This window comes from Malurus melanocephalus, unplaced genomic scaffold (assembly GCF_030028575.1).
Source record: "Malurus melanocephalus ecotype Western Australia unplaced genomic scaffold, MMel_1.1 scaffold_530, whole genome shotgun sequence".
Lineage (NCBI taxonomy): Eukaryota > Metazoa > Chordata > Aves > Passeriformes > Maluridae > Malurus > Malurus melanocephalus.
This window is the reverse complement of record NW_026623762.1, coordinates 243153-261890: the sequence shown is the minus strand read 5'-3', so window position 1 is coordinate 261890 and position 18738 is coordinate 243153. Positions and strand designations below refer to the sequence as shown.

The 18738-nt window shown below is 42.9% G+C and overlaps 1 protein-coding gene across 1 annotated transcript in view; it reads right to left on the bottom strand.

Moving 5' to 3' along the window:
* Positions 1-18519, bottom strand: part of TMEM132C (transmembrane protein 132C) — a 172878-nt gene extending 154359 nt beyond the window's left edge. Inside the window, exon 1 of the mRNA XM_057381799.1 lies at positions 17757-18519. Coding sequence (XP_057237782.1) covers positions 17757-17802 — 46 coding nt within the window. The 5' untranslated portion in view covers positions 17803-18519. The remainder of the gene's footprint in view (positions 1-17756) is intronic.
* Between the last annotated feature and the right edge of the window lie 219 nt (positions 18520-18738).

The window sequence follows — 18738 nt, the reverse complement described above, 5'->3', positions numbered from 1 at the left end:
CTTTTTTTAATCAAACAAAACAAGTAAAGATGCCCAGTGTTTTGGCCAACTACCTGCCCACCATTCTCACTGCAAGGTCTTGCCCAACTCAGCTACCCACAGCACAAAGCTCAGGGCAAGAATCTGCTAAAGAAAAGTGCAGAAAGGAAGAAAAGAGGAAATAAAGTCTTTTCCTGTTACCTGAATGAGTGCTGTTTGGATGGTGGGTGGCACAGCAGCTCTCAAACTCTGCCACATGGGCAGGTGGGAGATGGAAAAGGAGAAAAGGAAACAGCTCCAGAGCAGCTCTCAGTGATGCTGAGGTGAAACTCTTCTGCTCCTTGCATATAGAATGTGATTCCCCTGGAGCCAATAAATCTGGAAAGAAATTCTGTGCCCTTCAGGCCACCAGGAACCTCTGCTGCTCCTGGCACAACGCAGCCATGCCCTGGCCTTCTCAACATTTGGGGAAATCATTAGATCTCCTTCTCTTCCTGGGCTATTCTTAGGTTTCTTGTGCCCGAAGCTGCAAGCAGATCGAGTTTGCTCAAGGTGAAAGAGCACTGAGGAAGATTTGAATTTTCAGAGACATTCTTCTCCTCCAATTCCAAATCCTCTCTTCAACTGTGCCTGAACAAGGTTTCCCCAGAAATGCAGGAGAACAGCGCCTGCTCTGGAAACTGTTAATTGCTCCCCAAAATATCATTAATTTCTGAGTGATTTTTTAAAGATAGTTTGTCTGTGCTTCAGCTCTAATTACATTTCTCATGTCAATTAATTAAAACCATGCTAAATGAAATGCCAGTTTTTATTTAAAGTTTAGGGGGAAAGAAATCATGGGATACAATTAGATGTTAGCAGACGTGATCTCAGCAGGTTTTCAATTATTCTATGGATAATAGGTCCCTAATTCAATACAAAGCTGTAATTAAGAATGTAATTAACTTGTGGCATTCTACTGATGTCATACACCACAAGAACACATAACAGTGCAGAATCCTTAATGGATTGCTCTGTTTCATCAATGGATTTCATCATTCAATGGATTCCTCTGAGGAGGAATCAGGTACAGAAAAATTTATTATGGGAGCTTGGCCAACATAACGGCCACATCCAAAAAAAAAAGTATAAAACCAACTTTATCCTGTTGAGGATGGCCTGGCCAGAACCCAACCCTGCACCTGCTACCTGTGCCATGGAATTGGTGGATCACCTTCAGGAGGAGGTGGGAGCTCTGTGGATTACCTTCATAAGAAGGTGGATTACCTTCATAATTGGTGGATTACCTTCATAGGAAGGAGGTGGGAGCTCTGTGGCTGTGTCTGCAGAGCTTTGAGAGTGATTCAGGATGCTCTGAGGAGCACAGGAGGCAGCTGAGGAAGATCCTGCACAGCCTGGCCATGGGCAGCCTCCCTGCACAGGAGCAGCAGCAATACAGAGCTGCCTGGGGCTGCTCTGAGCTGCTCCTTTTGATGCCTGATGATTTCTGCTTTTCGTTTTATGCTTTCTGTACCCTCTATGCATCTGCCTGTACCCCTTAGTCCACATGCTTGTGATTCCTGAAGTTTGATATTCCAGCTCAGTTTAGAAGTTCTGAGCAGAGAGACCAAACATCCTCAAGAAGGGCTCAGTGTGCCCTGTGCTATCTTAAACCCGAGCTCAGCCTTGGGTGAAGCCTTCTGTCCAGAACATCTTGTGTAAACTGAGCTCTGGCCTCATCTGGGGGGATTCATTAGAATACGGGGACATTACTGCATTTGTTAAGTTTCTTATTGGGGAATCCTAGACAGAAATGCTAATTCCTGAAACCTATAAAACTTGTATCTGTGCTGTACACGGGTGTGCATTCTGCCATCAAGTTGTGCACCTGGGATCCCAAATATTGAGGTAAAACCCTTTTTATCCCCTTAACSGTGTCTGTGTCATTATTAAAAACTGGCCTTTCAAGGCAACACTTTGAGTGAAGACAAACACAGCTCCTGGGCTCGCTGTCTGCACTACAATCCTGATTTCAGTCTGGGTTYCACCCTACAGCGCACTGCATCCCATCTCTGCATGATCACACCACTGAAACCCAGCAGAAACCCCCCAGGTCACTCCTGCTTATTAAAGGAAGGCTTCTGAAACACAGACTGTTCTGCTGGGCTGTCAAAATCAAAGATTTCTGCTCTCAGTTACAATTATTTGAACACCACCATTTCCTTAGGTTTTTTTTTTTAAATATACGACATTTGTAGGAGGAAAAAGAGAATAAAGTCCGTTTCCTGAGGAAATCAAAACAGGTCCCAGAAGAAAGCCCTCAGAACTACAAATAACTGGTCTCTGTTCCCACAGTAAAATAGAAGAACCCACAAAATATTTATTTTTCTTTCAAGTAAGCCCTCTTGCAAGAAGGATGTGAGGATAAAAGCTCGATTTATCAGCTAAAGAATCTCCTGCACTGTAGTTCAGCGGTGATGTGTCAGKGAAGAGATGAAAATATAACCAGGTAAGGCACTGACAAGCACTCCAGGAAGCATCAAGGAACCCCAGAGCCATTGAACAGACTTCTGTGAGACTTTAAAAGAGGACACTTCTGTTTTCCTTTCTCTCTAAATACTTAGTATTTCCCTTTCTTTAAAATAATTGGTGGAGTGTCTTAAGCCTATTTCTGCTACTTGCTGAAGGAAATTACCACTTTGACATTCAAATAAAGTTTCATTTTCTGTAAGCTGACTGTRAGGAACTTCATACAACAGACAAAGTAATTCTCAGAGCATTAACCACTACACTCAAAAAATCTGTAAGCAGATTTGCTCAGCTTCACTGACAATAGCTTAATTAGCAGGAATATTTATAAAGATCCTCAAGGAAGTCTGCCTTTTATTGTTGAAGATTAGAAAAAAAATTCAATTCAAACCTAAAAAAAGGATCAGATTAAAAATTGGGGGAGGTTCCTGTAATATTTTTATCAACCACACAGGTCAATACCATTCTTGACCTTCAACATGCTCAGCCTTTACTGCAATGTGCTGAATTCTCATGTCCTGACAGCTACAAAGAGCTTTTGGGAGATTCTACAGCATCCAAAATCTGGTAGAAAAAAAAAAAATCTCTTCTGTATGCAGCCACAAGGGAATGGCAGCTCAGAGCACACCCAGCAAGTCAGAGGTGGCCACTTGATTCACTGATAGCAAAATGTTGCTTTGAGATATTTTTTTTCCTGCCCTCTGTTAAGAGACCTAAAGAAGTCAAAAAGCAGAGGTTTTCCTTCCCATGAGCAGTATTGTTGGTAAATTCTCCAGACATGCCCTGTTCTAAGCTGTTCACATTTGGGCCCACCACCATCTCCTCCAGGTCTGCCACGTGTCCCAAAATCCTTCCACTGAACCCTCCACTTCCATTTCCTTTTGTTTCCTGACAGCTTCACTCTCCTGTGCTGAACTGTCAGCCAGTGAAATGGAAACACACACCCACCTATCCTATACAGCACATAAATCACCTGAACATCACCAACATAAAAACGCTCTTGAGCTCATCTAGCCACAGAGATTTTTTTTTCTCTAAGCAGTTACCACATAGAGACACACAAAAAATAACCAGACTTAGCTCTTCCAGTTTTCTAAAATATGATTCCAATAAACCTGAACCAGATGTTGTCTATATACATTTTGCTAATGCTATCACTTTTTAATCAAAATGGAACCRACTGAATTCATGGTCTTAGTTAACAGCAAAGCTCCTTTGAATCACAAGATGTCTCTTTCAGATCAAAGTGGCACAGAAAGAGTCTGAGTTCAAATTTATTCTCGTCTATCCAGGGTCTTTCTTTAGGATTCTTACCCTTTTTCCACAGCTCAAGATGTTGGCACTTCATGAATCAATCTCAAAGGATATTAAAAGCAGCAGGAATAGCCTACAATGAGCCAGAAGGTTCCTTCACAAAAAAAAGAATGCTAAGTTTGCCAAGGAAAGCACTAAAAAAGTAATAAGGAAATCCAGACTTAAACTTAATTCATCCCCACATACATATGCATTAAGATACAGCCTTTAATGACAATTTATTTCTTCCAGAGCACTTGTGAGTAAGGCTGACAGAACAGACAGCTGCTCACCATTTCTTTAGCGTTATGTATAACCCCATGCAGTAATTCAAGACACAATATTCAAGTGTTGCACTGAATTATGAACATTCTGATAAACTTTTTAGGCAGCTTATCATGGTACTGTACAGCACACTTCAGAAATATTAATAYATTTACTTTGCTTGAACAGAATTTTCCATCATTTTAAAAGGCTGAACGACAGCACAGCAAAATTAGCAGCTACACTCTCAGAAGCATCTGCTAATACAGATGCCTAATTTAGAAAACCTGTGGCCTGATTTTCTGAAGGATTCCGTATTAGTGCAAGTTCTGATCAAATCTCTCGCTTGCATTAGGGACAGCTATAAAAAAAAATATCAAAGCATAACAAAAATGTGCCTTTTTTTCCCCCAGCATAACGCTGCATAGCAAGAGCACGAAGAGAATATCATTCCCCATGGTTTTACTAAACTTCTCTTTATCCTTCTACAATCTTTGCTCCTTCCAGGAGACACACGTTAACCTGCAAACTTATCCAGCACGTTTGGCTACAGCTGGGGAAGATAAAAGGAGGATTCAGAAAATGGAGCCCTGAATGCCAAGGGAAATCTCTGGGAGGAAATATAAGATGCCTAGAACAGATATCCACTGCCTATCTTCCTTCTGCCGTTTGCATTTGGTTCATAAGAACAAGGCTGTGGTCTTTGAAGAGCTATTCAAACCGTGTTTCTGGGATGCTGTGACCATATGAAATATGAAAAACAGCCAGAGCCACATCACCCACAAAAATATCTGAGATAAAGCCACGCTGAGCCCGTTCCATCCACACACCTTGCAGCTTCTGGAACAACTGAAGCACAAGCCCACAGACAATAGGCTCCTTCAGCCCAAAAGCTGAATGGGATGTTTTCCCAGGAAGCCATCCATCCTGTGTGCAGAATGAGACAGTGGCCTGTAGATAACCACCTGTTCCTTAACTCTTGGCATGCCCCAAGAGAGGGAGAGAGAGCTTCCTCCTCCTCCTCCTCTGGATGAACCAGCACAGAGCAGAGGGCAGAACTGAACACTCTGCAGCTCTCACCCTGGAAACTGCACCCACAACACCTCAGGACACTGAAACAACAATAAACCCCAGCAAATCCATCTGCYCTGACATCCCAGACACTCCCCAATAATGCTGCTGCCACCATCGCAATTCTGCRTTAAGAGCAGACTAAACCCAATTTWCAGACTCGGGAAGTCTGGCAACTTTGAATAGATTTTTCATGGAATTAGACCAAAAGCTTGAAAATATTTTCRTCCCCCTTTTTATGTGCCTTTTTGTAATGCAGGGACATGTTTGCAGGAGTTATCTGCAGTCATGAATCTTACTTAGTAAAAATGAATGCTAGCATTCATACATCATCATCACTCCAGAAAGAGAGATTAARGAAAACACCATCCATCTCTGCCTCCAAAAGTGAAAATCGCAGGATTTAACCCAACTAGTGCTGCTCGTGGAAATGATTCTAGCTGGCTACAACTCAGGATTCTCTAGATGCYTTTGTTCTCAGAAACAACTGAACCACTTCACAGAGACTTTTCCAAATCAGTCAGAAAACACACAGCGTGAAAAACCTCAGTTAAAGCTGCTTCAGTTTGAGAAAGTCCCATTAAAAGTATCATAGAGCAAAGTGTTGAACAGTTACTCTCGCTGTGACTTTCTGATCATGGATACCTGCCACTTTTTAGACAGAAAAATGTGATTAGACTCATTTTTAAACTACCAATTCAGACTGAAACCCCCCTCTGTTTTACTGCACTTCCCTGACTTCTTTTTCAATGTAACACCTATCCATTAGGAAATATCACATATGCAATGMATTAGAGCACAGTCCTTTCATCTCCAACTGCTTTGAAATGTCACTTAGTAAACCCAGCAGAGTTTGTTTTTCCAATGAARAAAGATTTCTCCCCTAAATCTTCACATTGTGAATGTACCATGTGGTTTGCATTTTCTCTTCTTCAAAATACTTTCCCAAAAGCTCACACGGTTTGATTTCATTTTCAGTTAAGAGGAGCTAAAACCTGAAATGTGGTAAGATAAATTACAAGGGGAAGGGGGACGAGGGGGGTGTATATTCACTCTACTTATGTAAAGTGCTATTTACTTTTGTGCCATTTCAGTATAGAATGTAAATTTCCATATAAATCCACAATTATACAAATATATATATCTGAGTTTCTTCAGTAACAAACAGAAATTTAACAAAACCAGAGGCTGGTAACTCACAAGTTGCTTTCTAAGAAGGCAAATTTAGGATAACTTATTAGATAATAATTAAGGATAGTAAGAAGGATAACTTATTAGAGTAATACCTGGATAACCAAATGTCCAAAACACAGCACAGATAACAGAAAGGGGAACTTTCCACCCCATTTGATGCACAGAAACACAAAACTTACCCAACRCTCAGTTGATGGAAGAAGAAGAGTCCTTTTGGAGTCAAAACATCACATCAGTACGAATCATCCTCTGGGATCATTCCTTATCTTCTGTGATCATCAAACAGCAAGCAATTTGGGATCTGAACTTAAATACAGAGGTCAGCACAAATGGGAGGGGCTACCAAAAAGTGCTGACCAATCAACACAGCYCCAGGCTAATTAACACAGCTGCTGCCAATTAACAGAGCTCCGGGCTCACTGACTGATAATTGGGTTAATTAAGCTCACCTGTGATTACAATCCTGTCAGTACAGCACCTGTGGGCAGGTAAATTGTTGTTCAGGTAAATGGTTGTTCAGGTAAATTGTTGTTCAGGTAAATGGTTGTTCAGGTAAATGGTTGTTCCTCTCTCAGATACAGAAAACCCTTTCAGCTGTGCCCAGAGAGCAAATCTCCTCTCCCTAAAGCATGTTTGAACATTTGGAAAGGCAAATTCCCCCTCCTGAACAAAACACATTCACCTGAGCACCAGGAACAATAACCTGAGCCGTTACATTGACACCAAATCTGAGTTTGAAACCTCAATTAACAGTAAGAGCCAAAACACCCAAACTCTACAGATCACTGATGAAAATATTGTGCTTTCTACAGATCACTAATGAAAATATTGTGCTTTCTCTCCTTGCATCCTCCCTGCTATCACTGGGCTGTACCAGGAGACATCCAGGAGTTCTCAGCATTAGATGGAGAATAAACCAGTGCATGAATTATTATTTGAGAAAGTCACAGCTGAAATGAGTAACTGCTAAATTCATAAAACTCCAGACCAAAATTTCACCAAAACTGAGCCTCTCTCTGCCTCCAGAAATTGTGCAGGGCTATTGCATGACACAGGACAGAGCAATGAAAATTCTGGTTACATTTTATTTCTTTAGAGGTGAAAACTAAGTAAGTAATCAAGGAGAAATGCATTTAAAATGCCCCTGCCTGTAACAGCCAAATAATTTGGATTAAATGTACTTTAAATTAGCTGAACAAATGGACTCAGATGAACTGCTTCAAACATCCTCCCATGAAGGATGCTAAAATAGCTCTATTTGAACTGCACCTATGACTTGTGAAGAGAGTAATTATCRGAAAAGAGAGAAATTTCCAAAATCACAAACTCTGCCAGGGTCTAGCAGCGCCAAATTATACCTGGCATCCTCAASTAGCTCTCCTCTTCCAACTAAGCAATATGTAAATGCTGGGGGGGGAAAAAAACCCACAAGAATTCATAATAAACTATTCTTTGATGAATAACACCATGAATGTCTGACATGTCAAATCCAGTTCTCTTCTCTGGAAGGAAAATTGCATGGAAAACAAGGTGGGCTGAAGACACTTTACCAAGCAACCATGACTTGTTAGATAAATAAACTCAGTTAACAGCTTATGCCAGTGCCTTGGCAGCTCTTCATGTACAGRTTCTAACACTAAAGTCCAATCTTTAATTTTATAAAAGTCCACAGCCATGAAATAATGAACTACAAAAAGAGAAACTCATAAGCCCTTGTGACCCAAGGCTTCAATCTGAGATACCCTTACTAAAGCGTAAATGAAGGGAGGAGGTGCAAGGGCCACAAATATTTAAAAAAAAAGAAAAAAGGTCAGAACATTGCTGAAGCCTAAATGGGTTTGGAAGCACTGCTGAATTGATTTGATATACAAAGCTGAGAGATGCATTTCAGGGTCTAGATCAGGATCCAGGTTTTAAAGGCACTCAGAACTTGTAGATTCAACTGCAATTTACACTCAACAACTGACAAAGGTGGATCCTTTTCCTCTTCTCCAACAAAAACAAATCAATATAGTTCAAAGAAACCATTTGCATTTGGTGACTTTCCTGAGCAATATTGCCTAAAGGCATGACTTTTTTACCTCAAACCAGTTCTGACATTACTGCACTACAGGATCATGTTTAAATGTCATCTGATGATTCCTATTAAAGTGCCACAGTTTCATCACTACAGCTAATTTAATTCTAAATGAATTTTCAAAACCAAGACTAAAGTTCAATGGAAGCCTGAAGCTTTGAGGACTTGTGAAGCTTTGAGCCTGAAATAGAGCGATATCCAACTTTAATCCGTGAAATAGCCAAGGCTACAGCACCAAAGTCTGGTTCTTTGCATAAGGGTATAATGCAATAAAGACCTTCCAGATGGACCTTGCACTGTAGGTGTTTCCACATTTGTCTTTCAGGGGCAGCCAGGACCCTCTTTTCATCTCCAGATCCTCACAACACTCCAAAGGAAAAAGCAGAATATACTCATTCCATTACATCACGTACAATTGGAAAAGTTCCATTTACCAGCTTGCTGCCATTCCAAAGCACAACACATCAGCTTATGGAATCAATRCGAAAATGTAACTAATGGACACCTGCAGGGAATTGTTGAGCACTAGCATGTGATCCTGATCTTTTATCAGASTGAGGTTATCCCTCAGTAAAAATGAAACAGCAACAATTCACAGTACTCCCTAATCAGCTGCAGGTATTAATGGAAAAAGAACTTGATATTTACCCCAAAGCAGGAAATACTTTTCCTATCCACATTATGATAAGAAAAAGGCAATCAAGTGCTATAGTCATTCCCATTTTACAGAAAAACAAATGAAATCTGACAGGTTAGTTCAGCATTCACATCTGCACATACATCTGGGGAGAGAATKACAGAAAACAGGGAACACCACTCAGAATTCCTTGCTCTTCCCTTTTCTCAGTGATGGAATGACAAGGGAGCATGTTTGACACATATACATGGGAAGAGAGTTCCCTACTTCTGAATTCCTTTAATAGATTTCTTTCTGAAATTGTCARTGGGATAATTATGAACAAGAGAAGCACAAAGGCATTTAAAACAGTACAAGCTCAACAAGATCTGTCATAAAAGACTGTCTTTTTGAGCACCTATGAAAGATGGGAAATCAAACAGTCACTCTGCCAAATAAAACACAACTTACTGTTTTTAACAGACAAAGATTTGAAGATATCAATGAAGACACACCAGGACAGACACAAGAGACCCAGTCAAGAACAATCACAAGCTCATGCAATGTCTCAGCTCTGCAGGAGGCAGAACTTTACACTTCCATCAGTGCATTCCCTGTGGCTGCTGGTGCCAAAATTAATCACACACAAAGTCACCCAACACACATTTCACAGCACAGACACCGTGCAGAAAACRGGGGCCTTTTCCAGCTGCACCAGCCCTACACTGTGTGAGTCAAATCTACATCCCAAAGCACAGCTATGCACAAAATAAAGCATCTTTTCCATCCAAACAGCTCAATGCTCACACCTGGAGCCATGAAACACATCACATTTCACATCCCACCAAAAGAGCAAAGGAGAAAAAGAAAACCTAGATTAAACTCATTAAAAACGTGGAAGAAATAGCAACAAAAAGTAGACTGGGAAATATGAAAAGACTAACACAAATTGATCCTCTACAAGATTTTACATAAAWCTGTAGCAAAATTGAAACCCTGCTGAGTTTCTAGGGTGATATTATTCACAAGCAGGTATCCACCCTCACTGAGGGGCAGCAAAATTCAATCTCCCTCTTCCCTGATGTTCTGATCAGTGAAAATTAACAGGTATKGAGAAGTCAATACTGTATTACCTTCCCCACAGTAGTTATTTATTCTGTTTGCTACCCTTTATTTCATGCCAGCAGAGCGATAGGTCATTTGATTCTACCGTGCAAAAATCAAACATTCTGGCTGCTTCTAGAGAGGTATGAAATTAGAAAGTAAAAAAAAAATAAATAAATAAAAAAAACCAAGTCGTGCAAAAAATGAATCAGATTTTTTAAAAATAAAGATGGATAAGGTGCAATTACTGTCTGCAGCAGCACATCCACCAGCGATGGATGGACGTGAGTGTATGGAACAAAAAATGTGCTTTAGCAGCCCAGGAAATACAGGCCACTGGTCAGGCTTCAAAATGARTCTGATGGCATTGTACAATAACTGACAGGGTAATTCAGCTGCAGACAGCTGGAATTAGAATTGGTAATTAAATCACAAAGCAGCAGGGCCTGACTCCACAYGCACTGATGGCAACAGGGAGGTTCYACCTGGTTACAGCAGAGACACCACAAAAATTCTGTGCCCACCTCAAACTCTGTTTCTTCTCTGTCACTGCTCCAGGAGAGCATCCTGAGGGACAGAGAATGGACAGCACAAGGATGGGAACTGCCCTAATCCCTCAGCTTTGCCCAGCTCAGACTGCTGCAGAGAGCATCTGTCACTGCACAGCCCACCCTGACATGGCACAAGCCCAGCACAAAGCAATTTTCACAGGTTTTTAGCTCTGAGGACACATCAACTCTTTCCTGTCATAAGCAAAATTATCCTTTCAAATGTTGCTAACTTGACATCCCATCAAATCAGCCATGGACTGTTTTCTCAGCAKTCTCCCAAGTCTCCTCCTGGCATCAGTGCTTCTCAAACAAGAGGTCAGCAACTATTTTTAAACAAAGGAAAATCCAGAGTTTCTCCCGCCCACCCCCCTCCACAAGCTCTGTTCTTGTAAACCACTGAATTCTTGGCTGAAGTTCTGGAAAAGAAAAAAATTTATTCCATCTGAGGCAGATGCTTGGCACRGAATATTTAAGCTGAAACAGTTAATGGTTGGGGAATTTATAAGAAACTAAAACCAAACTCTCCTAATGACAAGCCTAACAGGAGTGCTACTAATCCTGTCTGTAATAATATGGCAAGAAACTCAGGGTTTTGGGTTTTTTTTTATTTATTGTGGGGGTGGTGATGGTTTGTGTGTTTGGTTTGAGATCAGGAAAATAGTTTTATCTTAAGCATCAAAAAGCACATTCTACCTGCATGAGGAAATGGCAGGATATTAATGTCAGCCTCACTTCTATTCGTTCAACATGATACAGAATCAGCAAAATGAGAAAAAAACCCCACCCCAYAGAGAAATCAAAGCTGCATCATTCACTGAGTGCCTCTCATGTTCTCTAACCTCTCCGTGTTTAATATCCTGCAGAGGGTGGATGATGTAAGCAGCTCCCAGAACAATCCCTTTTTTTTTTACAAGACTGTCCCACGGACAAATTAAAGCCATACCACTGCAACTGCAGAACCCAGCTCAGTTCTGCTGGCCCTGCCTCTTTCTGGCTTATTCAAGCAGTGAGTTGATCCCAAGGTGATACAAACTCACCCTTATTTTTTTTTAAAGTGTTTTATGTGCTTTATCTCCCCAAAACAGTTTCCAGAAGAATTAGAGGCACACCAGGGCTGGCACAAAAAAAGGGTGGCTCATTTTGGGAGAGGGCACAAACCTGGCAGCATCAAWTGACATTGGCTCAAGCTGGTAAGGAGCACCCTCAGGCAATACAACAATAGAAAATGGAATTTCACAAGGACAGAMAGGAACATTCTAAAAGTTAACTTTCACTCTTAATCAGGAGGAAAAATTAAATGGTTACATAAAKTTACAATGCTTTTTAGAAGTCATTTGGAATGACAAACCTTTTCATAGCAGTTTGAGAGTTCATTCTTGTAATAGCAATACAATATTACAGAAAAACAGTAATAGAATGTCTGCTTTATCAGTTTGTATCTGAATACATCTRCTTGAAGTCAGAATGGTAGCTTTATGTGAAATAGCTCACCAAAAATAGAGAATCATCTAAGTAAATTTGGGATACAAGCCCAATTTTAAAAGCAAATTGTTTTGTAAATTATACCAGTTTCAGGAGTATTTTCAAAGAACTGCCCAGTTGAAAAATGGCACCAAGCAGAAAACTGCAGCAGTTACCTGAGCAATATAACATGAGACATAGTGGTGGGGATATTTCAACATCTGCATTTAAAATTTCCCACTGCATTTCTACAAAATTGCAGAAATTAGATAACAACTCTAGAATATGAAAAATAGGATGTGAGAAGCAACGATTAACAAAAAAATAAAGACCTTACCCATGACACCTGTAACACCAGTGGGTGGCAAAATCAGGTTAAATTCTTGCAGCAGTGTATAATAAAAATGTCCACTTAAAAGGACTTGTCTGGCTGCTTCCAGCTGTCAAGCTGCTAAAACTGCACGAGTRGAAGAGAAGGCTTTTGATAACGACAGTGGAACTACAATTAGCATSATCTCTGTTATTCAAGCAAAAAAAAAAATGCCAAAAAAGGTTGTCTCCAAGCACAAAGTTACTGACCCAAGATGTCAGCRCTGCAAGAGGAAGACATTAGCACATTTCTTAAGTGTAGTGGCAAAGAACCACTTAGTCCAAATGTACTTCCCTAACGAAAAGTTCAATTAATTGACCAGTGCTGCAGAGCTGCCAGTAATTTTAGTGATGGGGATGACACTTTGTTTGTGGAATTCAAGCTCAACAGATTAATATGCTTTAGACTGGCAAGGAAAATAGAAGAGTACACTCACTGGGTCATTTCACTAGATAGAGCTGAAAAGAAAAATGGTGACCTGAGGCTGTGTATTGACCCAAAAAAATGTGAACAAATAGATAAAGAGAGAGTATTTCCATTTGCTAACTAAAACACAGGCACTACTGCACTGAAATTATTTCCAAAGCAAGATGCATCCRCAGGCTTTTAGCAGATACCTCCGAGTGAGGAGACTGCAGAAGCTATGAACTTTCAATGCACCATTTGTCCGTCCCTGTTTCAAAGGGGTCACATCTGTCACTAGAGCCTGAGCCAGTCCACAGAACACAAAACAGTACAACTGCTTGAAGAGCTGAACACTGTGAAACTGTTTTGCCAGGGTACTGAGTCTGGAAGGAAGGCTGAATAAAATATAAAGGACTCAGACCTCTAAGAGCAAGTCAGGACAAGAGTTTGAACTAGACAAAAACAACTTTTCTGGCCAGAAAGTTATTGCTAATGACTATGAAGGACAGACAAGTCAAATTTCTGCCAAATACCTTAAGATAACACCTTATAGCATCACAAAATACTGCCTGCATTTGTGTCACTGAAGTGTTTAGATACCAAACRAATCAAAGTCCCCCTGGACACAGAGGCCAAACCAGGATCAAGTCTTTCACCAACAAAGTGACAATCACAGTGGATAAGAGACAGAGAGAAATAAGAAATGATTGACAAAAGCAGCAAGGCAGGGGGATTCCTGACAGCAGAGACAAGGTACAATTGCTGCTACACAGCCTCCTTACACTAAACCATTTCCTCTTTGCCATCAGCTCTCCCTCCTGAACAGCAAATGTCTCTTCAAACTGAGGGACAGGTATGATTTGAGGTCACCCCCAACACGCATTTGYTTTCTCTAACATCCTCAGTTTAACTTTTTACCATCCGTGTTAGATGGTTTTCCATCACTGTCCACTTCTCTCAACTTGTTGCCATTTTCCATCTTTTATCATAACATGCTTTTTGTCTCTCTGGGAATAGCTGGGACACATTGAGCAGTGCCTGCCAAACATGAGGCACTGCCAAAATCTCAGTGTGGCAGCACAAACTTGCAKGCAGCTTATGAGTAAATGAAGGAGTTTACCAAAGCCCAGAGAAAACTGGGATTCAACACAAGAAATCTCTGACACCTCTTTAATGGCATGATCATAGCCTGAAGATTTCAGGCTTTAATTTAATTATTTGTCACTTAGCTGTCTTAAATAGACACAACTTTAGCCCCACTTAGGGACAAAAGCTTTGAGAGATTTACTGCAGAGGAGCATTACCTCAAAAACTCTAACCAGGAAAGTTTGTATTCCAACAAATATTTGGCAAATTYGCCATTATTCATAGAGTTTCTGGCTACTCCTTAAAAGCCATCTTTTCAGTAGTGCTGAACTATGTCACTAGAGTTTAAAAATACAGAACTAAATCCCAAATCACAATAAAATCCCCATCCCAATGAACAGAGTTTGTCAATACTTACTAATATTTAACCATTTAAGAAAACCTAACATGGTGCTGTTTATACTTAATTTCAAACAAATACTTAGTTCTGCAAGAGCCAGAAAATGCTAACACATAAATGATAATACAWAAATGTAATGCTTACAGGGCTGAGRTTTTATATGACACAGCCATGCACTTAGAAGCAGGTTTGAACAGCCATTTGTAGTACAACTGCTGGGTGTTTTACTAGGTAAGTACWGTGTCTAATAAACTTTGATCTACTACCAAATATGAAAACAAAGTGAAGTGGAATATTAATAGCACTATCTCTATTTTGAAAGGGTTCTATCCAGGAGAGAGATTAGCCACTTAGAAAAACTCCATGCAGCTATAATTTAACATAATGCAAGTTTCTGCTGTGTTCTTGGCTAGAACTAACGTGATGAAATTGAGAAAAAGGAAATTTAGGAAGTTTTCCATAACAGTAGGGTGTGCCATGCTACTGAACTTTCAAAATAAGACATAAAAACCCCTCACTGCTTGATTAATTTAAAATCAGAATGAAACAGAACTCAAAATAAAGAGCTTTGATCAGTGTCCACTGCAGTGTAACTAAAACCAGGACACAGTGCAGGATTGTGGGATGAAGAAGGGCACAGCAGAACTATGGCAGGTGCTGCACTATGGATGCACAGCTGTGTTTGCATTTGTGTTCAAACACTGCTTCTGTACCTAAATCCAGGAACTCACGCACCTTTAACACCTGCTCCTGTTCAACACTCCCTTGCACACACATTTGTGCAAACAAATCACTGCTCTAGCTGTGCATCCCTAAATGCTTTTYCAGGGCTGACTGTACCTGCAGTTTCTGTGTCACTTGTTCCAGTTCACCACCAGCAAGAAACAGATGATTCCCACTTATCTATACGTTACAAAATGAAGTAAATCTGTACATTTGTGTTCACATTCATGCACTGCCTCAGAAAAACCATTAAAATAAATAAATAATCTTCCTTCAAGCTCATGAATACCTCCTATAGGCTATAAAGGGGCTTAAGCACATGCATTAGCACTTTGCTGAAAAGAGGTCATTTCCTGAAAGGAATATATATCCACTTGGGATTTACTTATGTAAATACAATTTCACACACATACTCTCCACCYAGGGAACAGGCATCCAATAATTGGTATGTAAAACATGTGCTTGYACCTAAATTCAAGAGCACTTTTGCACGCTGACTTTTATACATCCTGGTCTGACTAGAGGCATGGCTTAAATTAAATGCCAAGCTTCTTGCTTGAGATTGAATGAATTAACATTACTGGCCAGATAATAAACCCAGCATAATGGCACACTGAGGCCTAAGGCAACATTTCGGGARAATTTTCTTAGAAATTCAAGCCTGATAGGAGATGCTAATGAGTTTAGAGAAGTAAATATAGCTCTTTAAATAGCAAACGACAACTTGTCTATAACAGTAAGTTTCTCAGCACATTTACAAACGTTTTTGCTTGCAAGCTATAAAGTGACTTTCATTTAGTTGGACTTTAGCTCTCAAGAACAATCACTATCCTCACACGCCAACAAAGAGAGTGCAAATACACGAGGGGAGCGCAAATGAAATGCTCATTAAGGCTCCACTAGGAAACYATACAAACACCTTATTAAATAAGTTTAATTAAGTGGCTCTTTTCTAAATCATACAATCCCTAACAATGCYGAGAGGCCAATTCCTTGCTCAGAACCTCTGCTTTTCTTCCCTGAAGGAAAGTAATATTTTGTCTTTTATTCTCCCAGAGCCCCCAGCAGCTGCTGGCAGTGCCTGGCTGGGGCACCACTCTACTCCTGACTTGGCTGAGCCAAGGCTGAGCCAGCTTCCAGCAGGAGAAATGACTTAAGGAGTTAGGTTGTTTATAAACTCTCCAGGTAGCACTTTCTCCTATTTCTGTTATATAAATATTTTCAGAGAGAAAATACCCATATATTGGTGCCTAACTCAGCGTATTAAGCCAAATGCAAAAGCTCGTTGGAGAGGATGCATTTGTGACTGTCAAAGCAGCCCCAAAAAACAGCAGACACTCTTTACAAACCTTACATCCCGTGCTGTCTCTGAAGGTGAGCATGAGGCTGATATAATTCTCACCTCCAGGCTACAGCAATCAAAACACAAACCTGCATTTTAGATTCTTCACATCAGCACTTTCAGAGCATGTCAAGTCACTGGGATGTCCATTAATTTTAATGCACGTTAAAATGACCGGCATTAAGAGGCCATGCAATTTTCTGCCAAGCACTTTGTTTTCCCTGCCGACTGGAGTGGGAAAAGTCCCTTTATGAATTGCTGCTGATTCCGCTCTTGCTTCACCCTTGAGACACTTCCGTATCTCTCACGGCTGCCTCTACAATCAACTGCCCTGGGAGAGAGGCTGGCAGGACTGGACCAAACTAAACAATGAGGAGTCTTTTAGGAGTAATCTCCTTACGATAGTCAAAGAGCACCACTAATACCAGCAGGATGAAAGGCTTTTTTTTTTTTCATTCTTAGGAATAGCATCAACAGCAGGCAATGCAGATAGCTTAATAAGTTTCCACATCCCCCCACCCCGAGGCGGGGAGGGAATGTGTTAATAAAGCATCCATAACCATCATGTTTCATCTGAGCAAGAAAACAAAAAGTGTGGAGACATGGCAGTCACCCMCTGTTCTGCACAGGAACCCCCCTTGGGATCATGCACTGTTTGCAGCCCTGGATCACTTCAGAGATTTCCCTTTGTCAAAGGAACTCTCTCCTCACAGAAGTTCAGCGATGAGAAAAACCAGCAGATCATTCAAATGACCTCTCTACTAAGCCAAACCCGTTCCTCAGCTGTCCCTTTAACCAACAGAACAAGCATCTCGTCCAAGCCAGGTGACAGAGCTTCTACCCAGGCTCCGGAGCTTGCAYGGCACAATTCCAGCATCATTTAAAGGACGCAATTCCTAAACACTGTCACCGTGCCGCTCTTGGAGCTTTCACCGGTGCCCAAAATTCTGTTCCAAGCTGGSACTGGGACACCCCCTCCCGCAGAGAAGCTCCTTCAACACAACGCAGTAATGAAGATGCATTTGTGAGGATATCCATCACTGAGGACCAGAGAAAGTAAACTTTGCCTGTTTCTCATCTTAGTCAATTGCAAGCGCGCACGGTTTCCCACCATTCACATCAATAGGGGAGAGAGAAAGCAGCAGAGAGAGGCAGAGGCAGGATTTAAAGGAAAAGGCAGGGGGAAGAGGAGGAAGGGGGAATTCAGTTCACACGGCGGACAAAAAGACTCTGGGCTCGGAAGGAGTTGGAGCCGCCCGCCCGCGATCAACTGGTGCGTGCTGCCCGCGCCCCCGGCCCCGCGCCCSCTCACCTCCGCAGAGCAGCGCTCCGAGCAGCAGCCCGGCCGCCCGCGCCATGCCGAGGGGCTGCCGAGCCTCCGGGCCACGTCCCGCCCGGCCCCGTTCCTCCGGGGGCTCCTCCGCCGTTAGCTCTCCGTGGCCGCTGCCCGCGCCATCGCTCCGTGCGCTGCGCGCCCTCAGCTCCGCTCCGCTCCGCGCTCTCAGCTCCGCTCCGCGATCTCAGCTCCGCTCCGTGCCCTCAGCTCCGCTCCGCTGCGCGCCCTCAGCTCCGCTCCGCGCCCTCAGCTCCGCTCCGCTCCGCGCCCTCAGCTCCGCTCCGCGCCCTCAGCTCCGTTCCGCTGCGCGCCCTCAGCTCCGCTCCGCGCCCTCAGCTCCGCTCCGCTGCGCGCCCTCAGCTCCGCTCCGCGCCCTCAGCTCCGCTCCGCTGCGCGCCCTCAGCTCCGCTCCGTTCCGCGCTCTCAGCTCCGCTGCGCGCCCTCAGCTCCGCTGCGCGCCCTCAGCTCCGCTCCGCGCCCTCAGCTCCGCTCCGTTCCGCGCCCCGCGCTATCCCCGGCGGGCACGGGCAGCGCCCATGCTGGCTGCTCCGGCCGACACCGCTGACGCTCCCTGGGCAAAACTTTTGAAGCGGCAGAGCGAAGGGAGGGGAAGGTGCGTGCGGCGGCGGGGCTGGCGCTCCCCACGGCCGCCCGTCCGSCTGCGCTGGCCCCGAGCGCCCTCCGCCGCTTTCCCCGCCTTTATGAGGGGCCGCGGCCGCCGCGCGCTCAGACACTTTTCCCTGGGAGGAGGAAGGGAGGGAGGGATGAAGGGAGGGGGCACCGCCAGCCCCACCCTCRGGGGCGTGAGGGGACGGGGACTCGMGGYTGAGGGAGCGATGGARCGATGGAGCGGGACCCGTGCCCGAGCCCCCGCTGCGGGCGGCTGATGCGGTGAGACGGCGGCGAAGGGCCAAGGGCTGCGGAGGAGCTCCGGGGGCTCCGGGCAGCGGGCACGGCA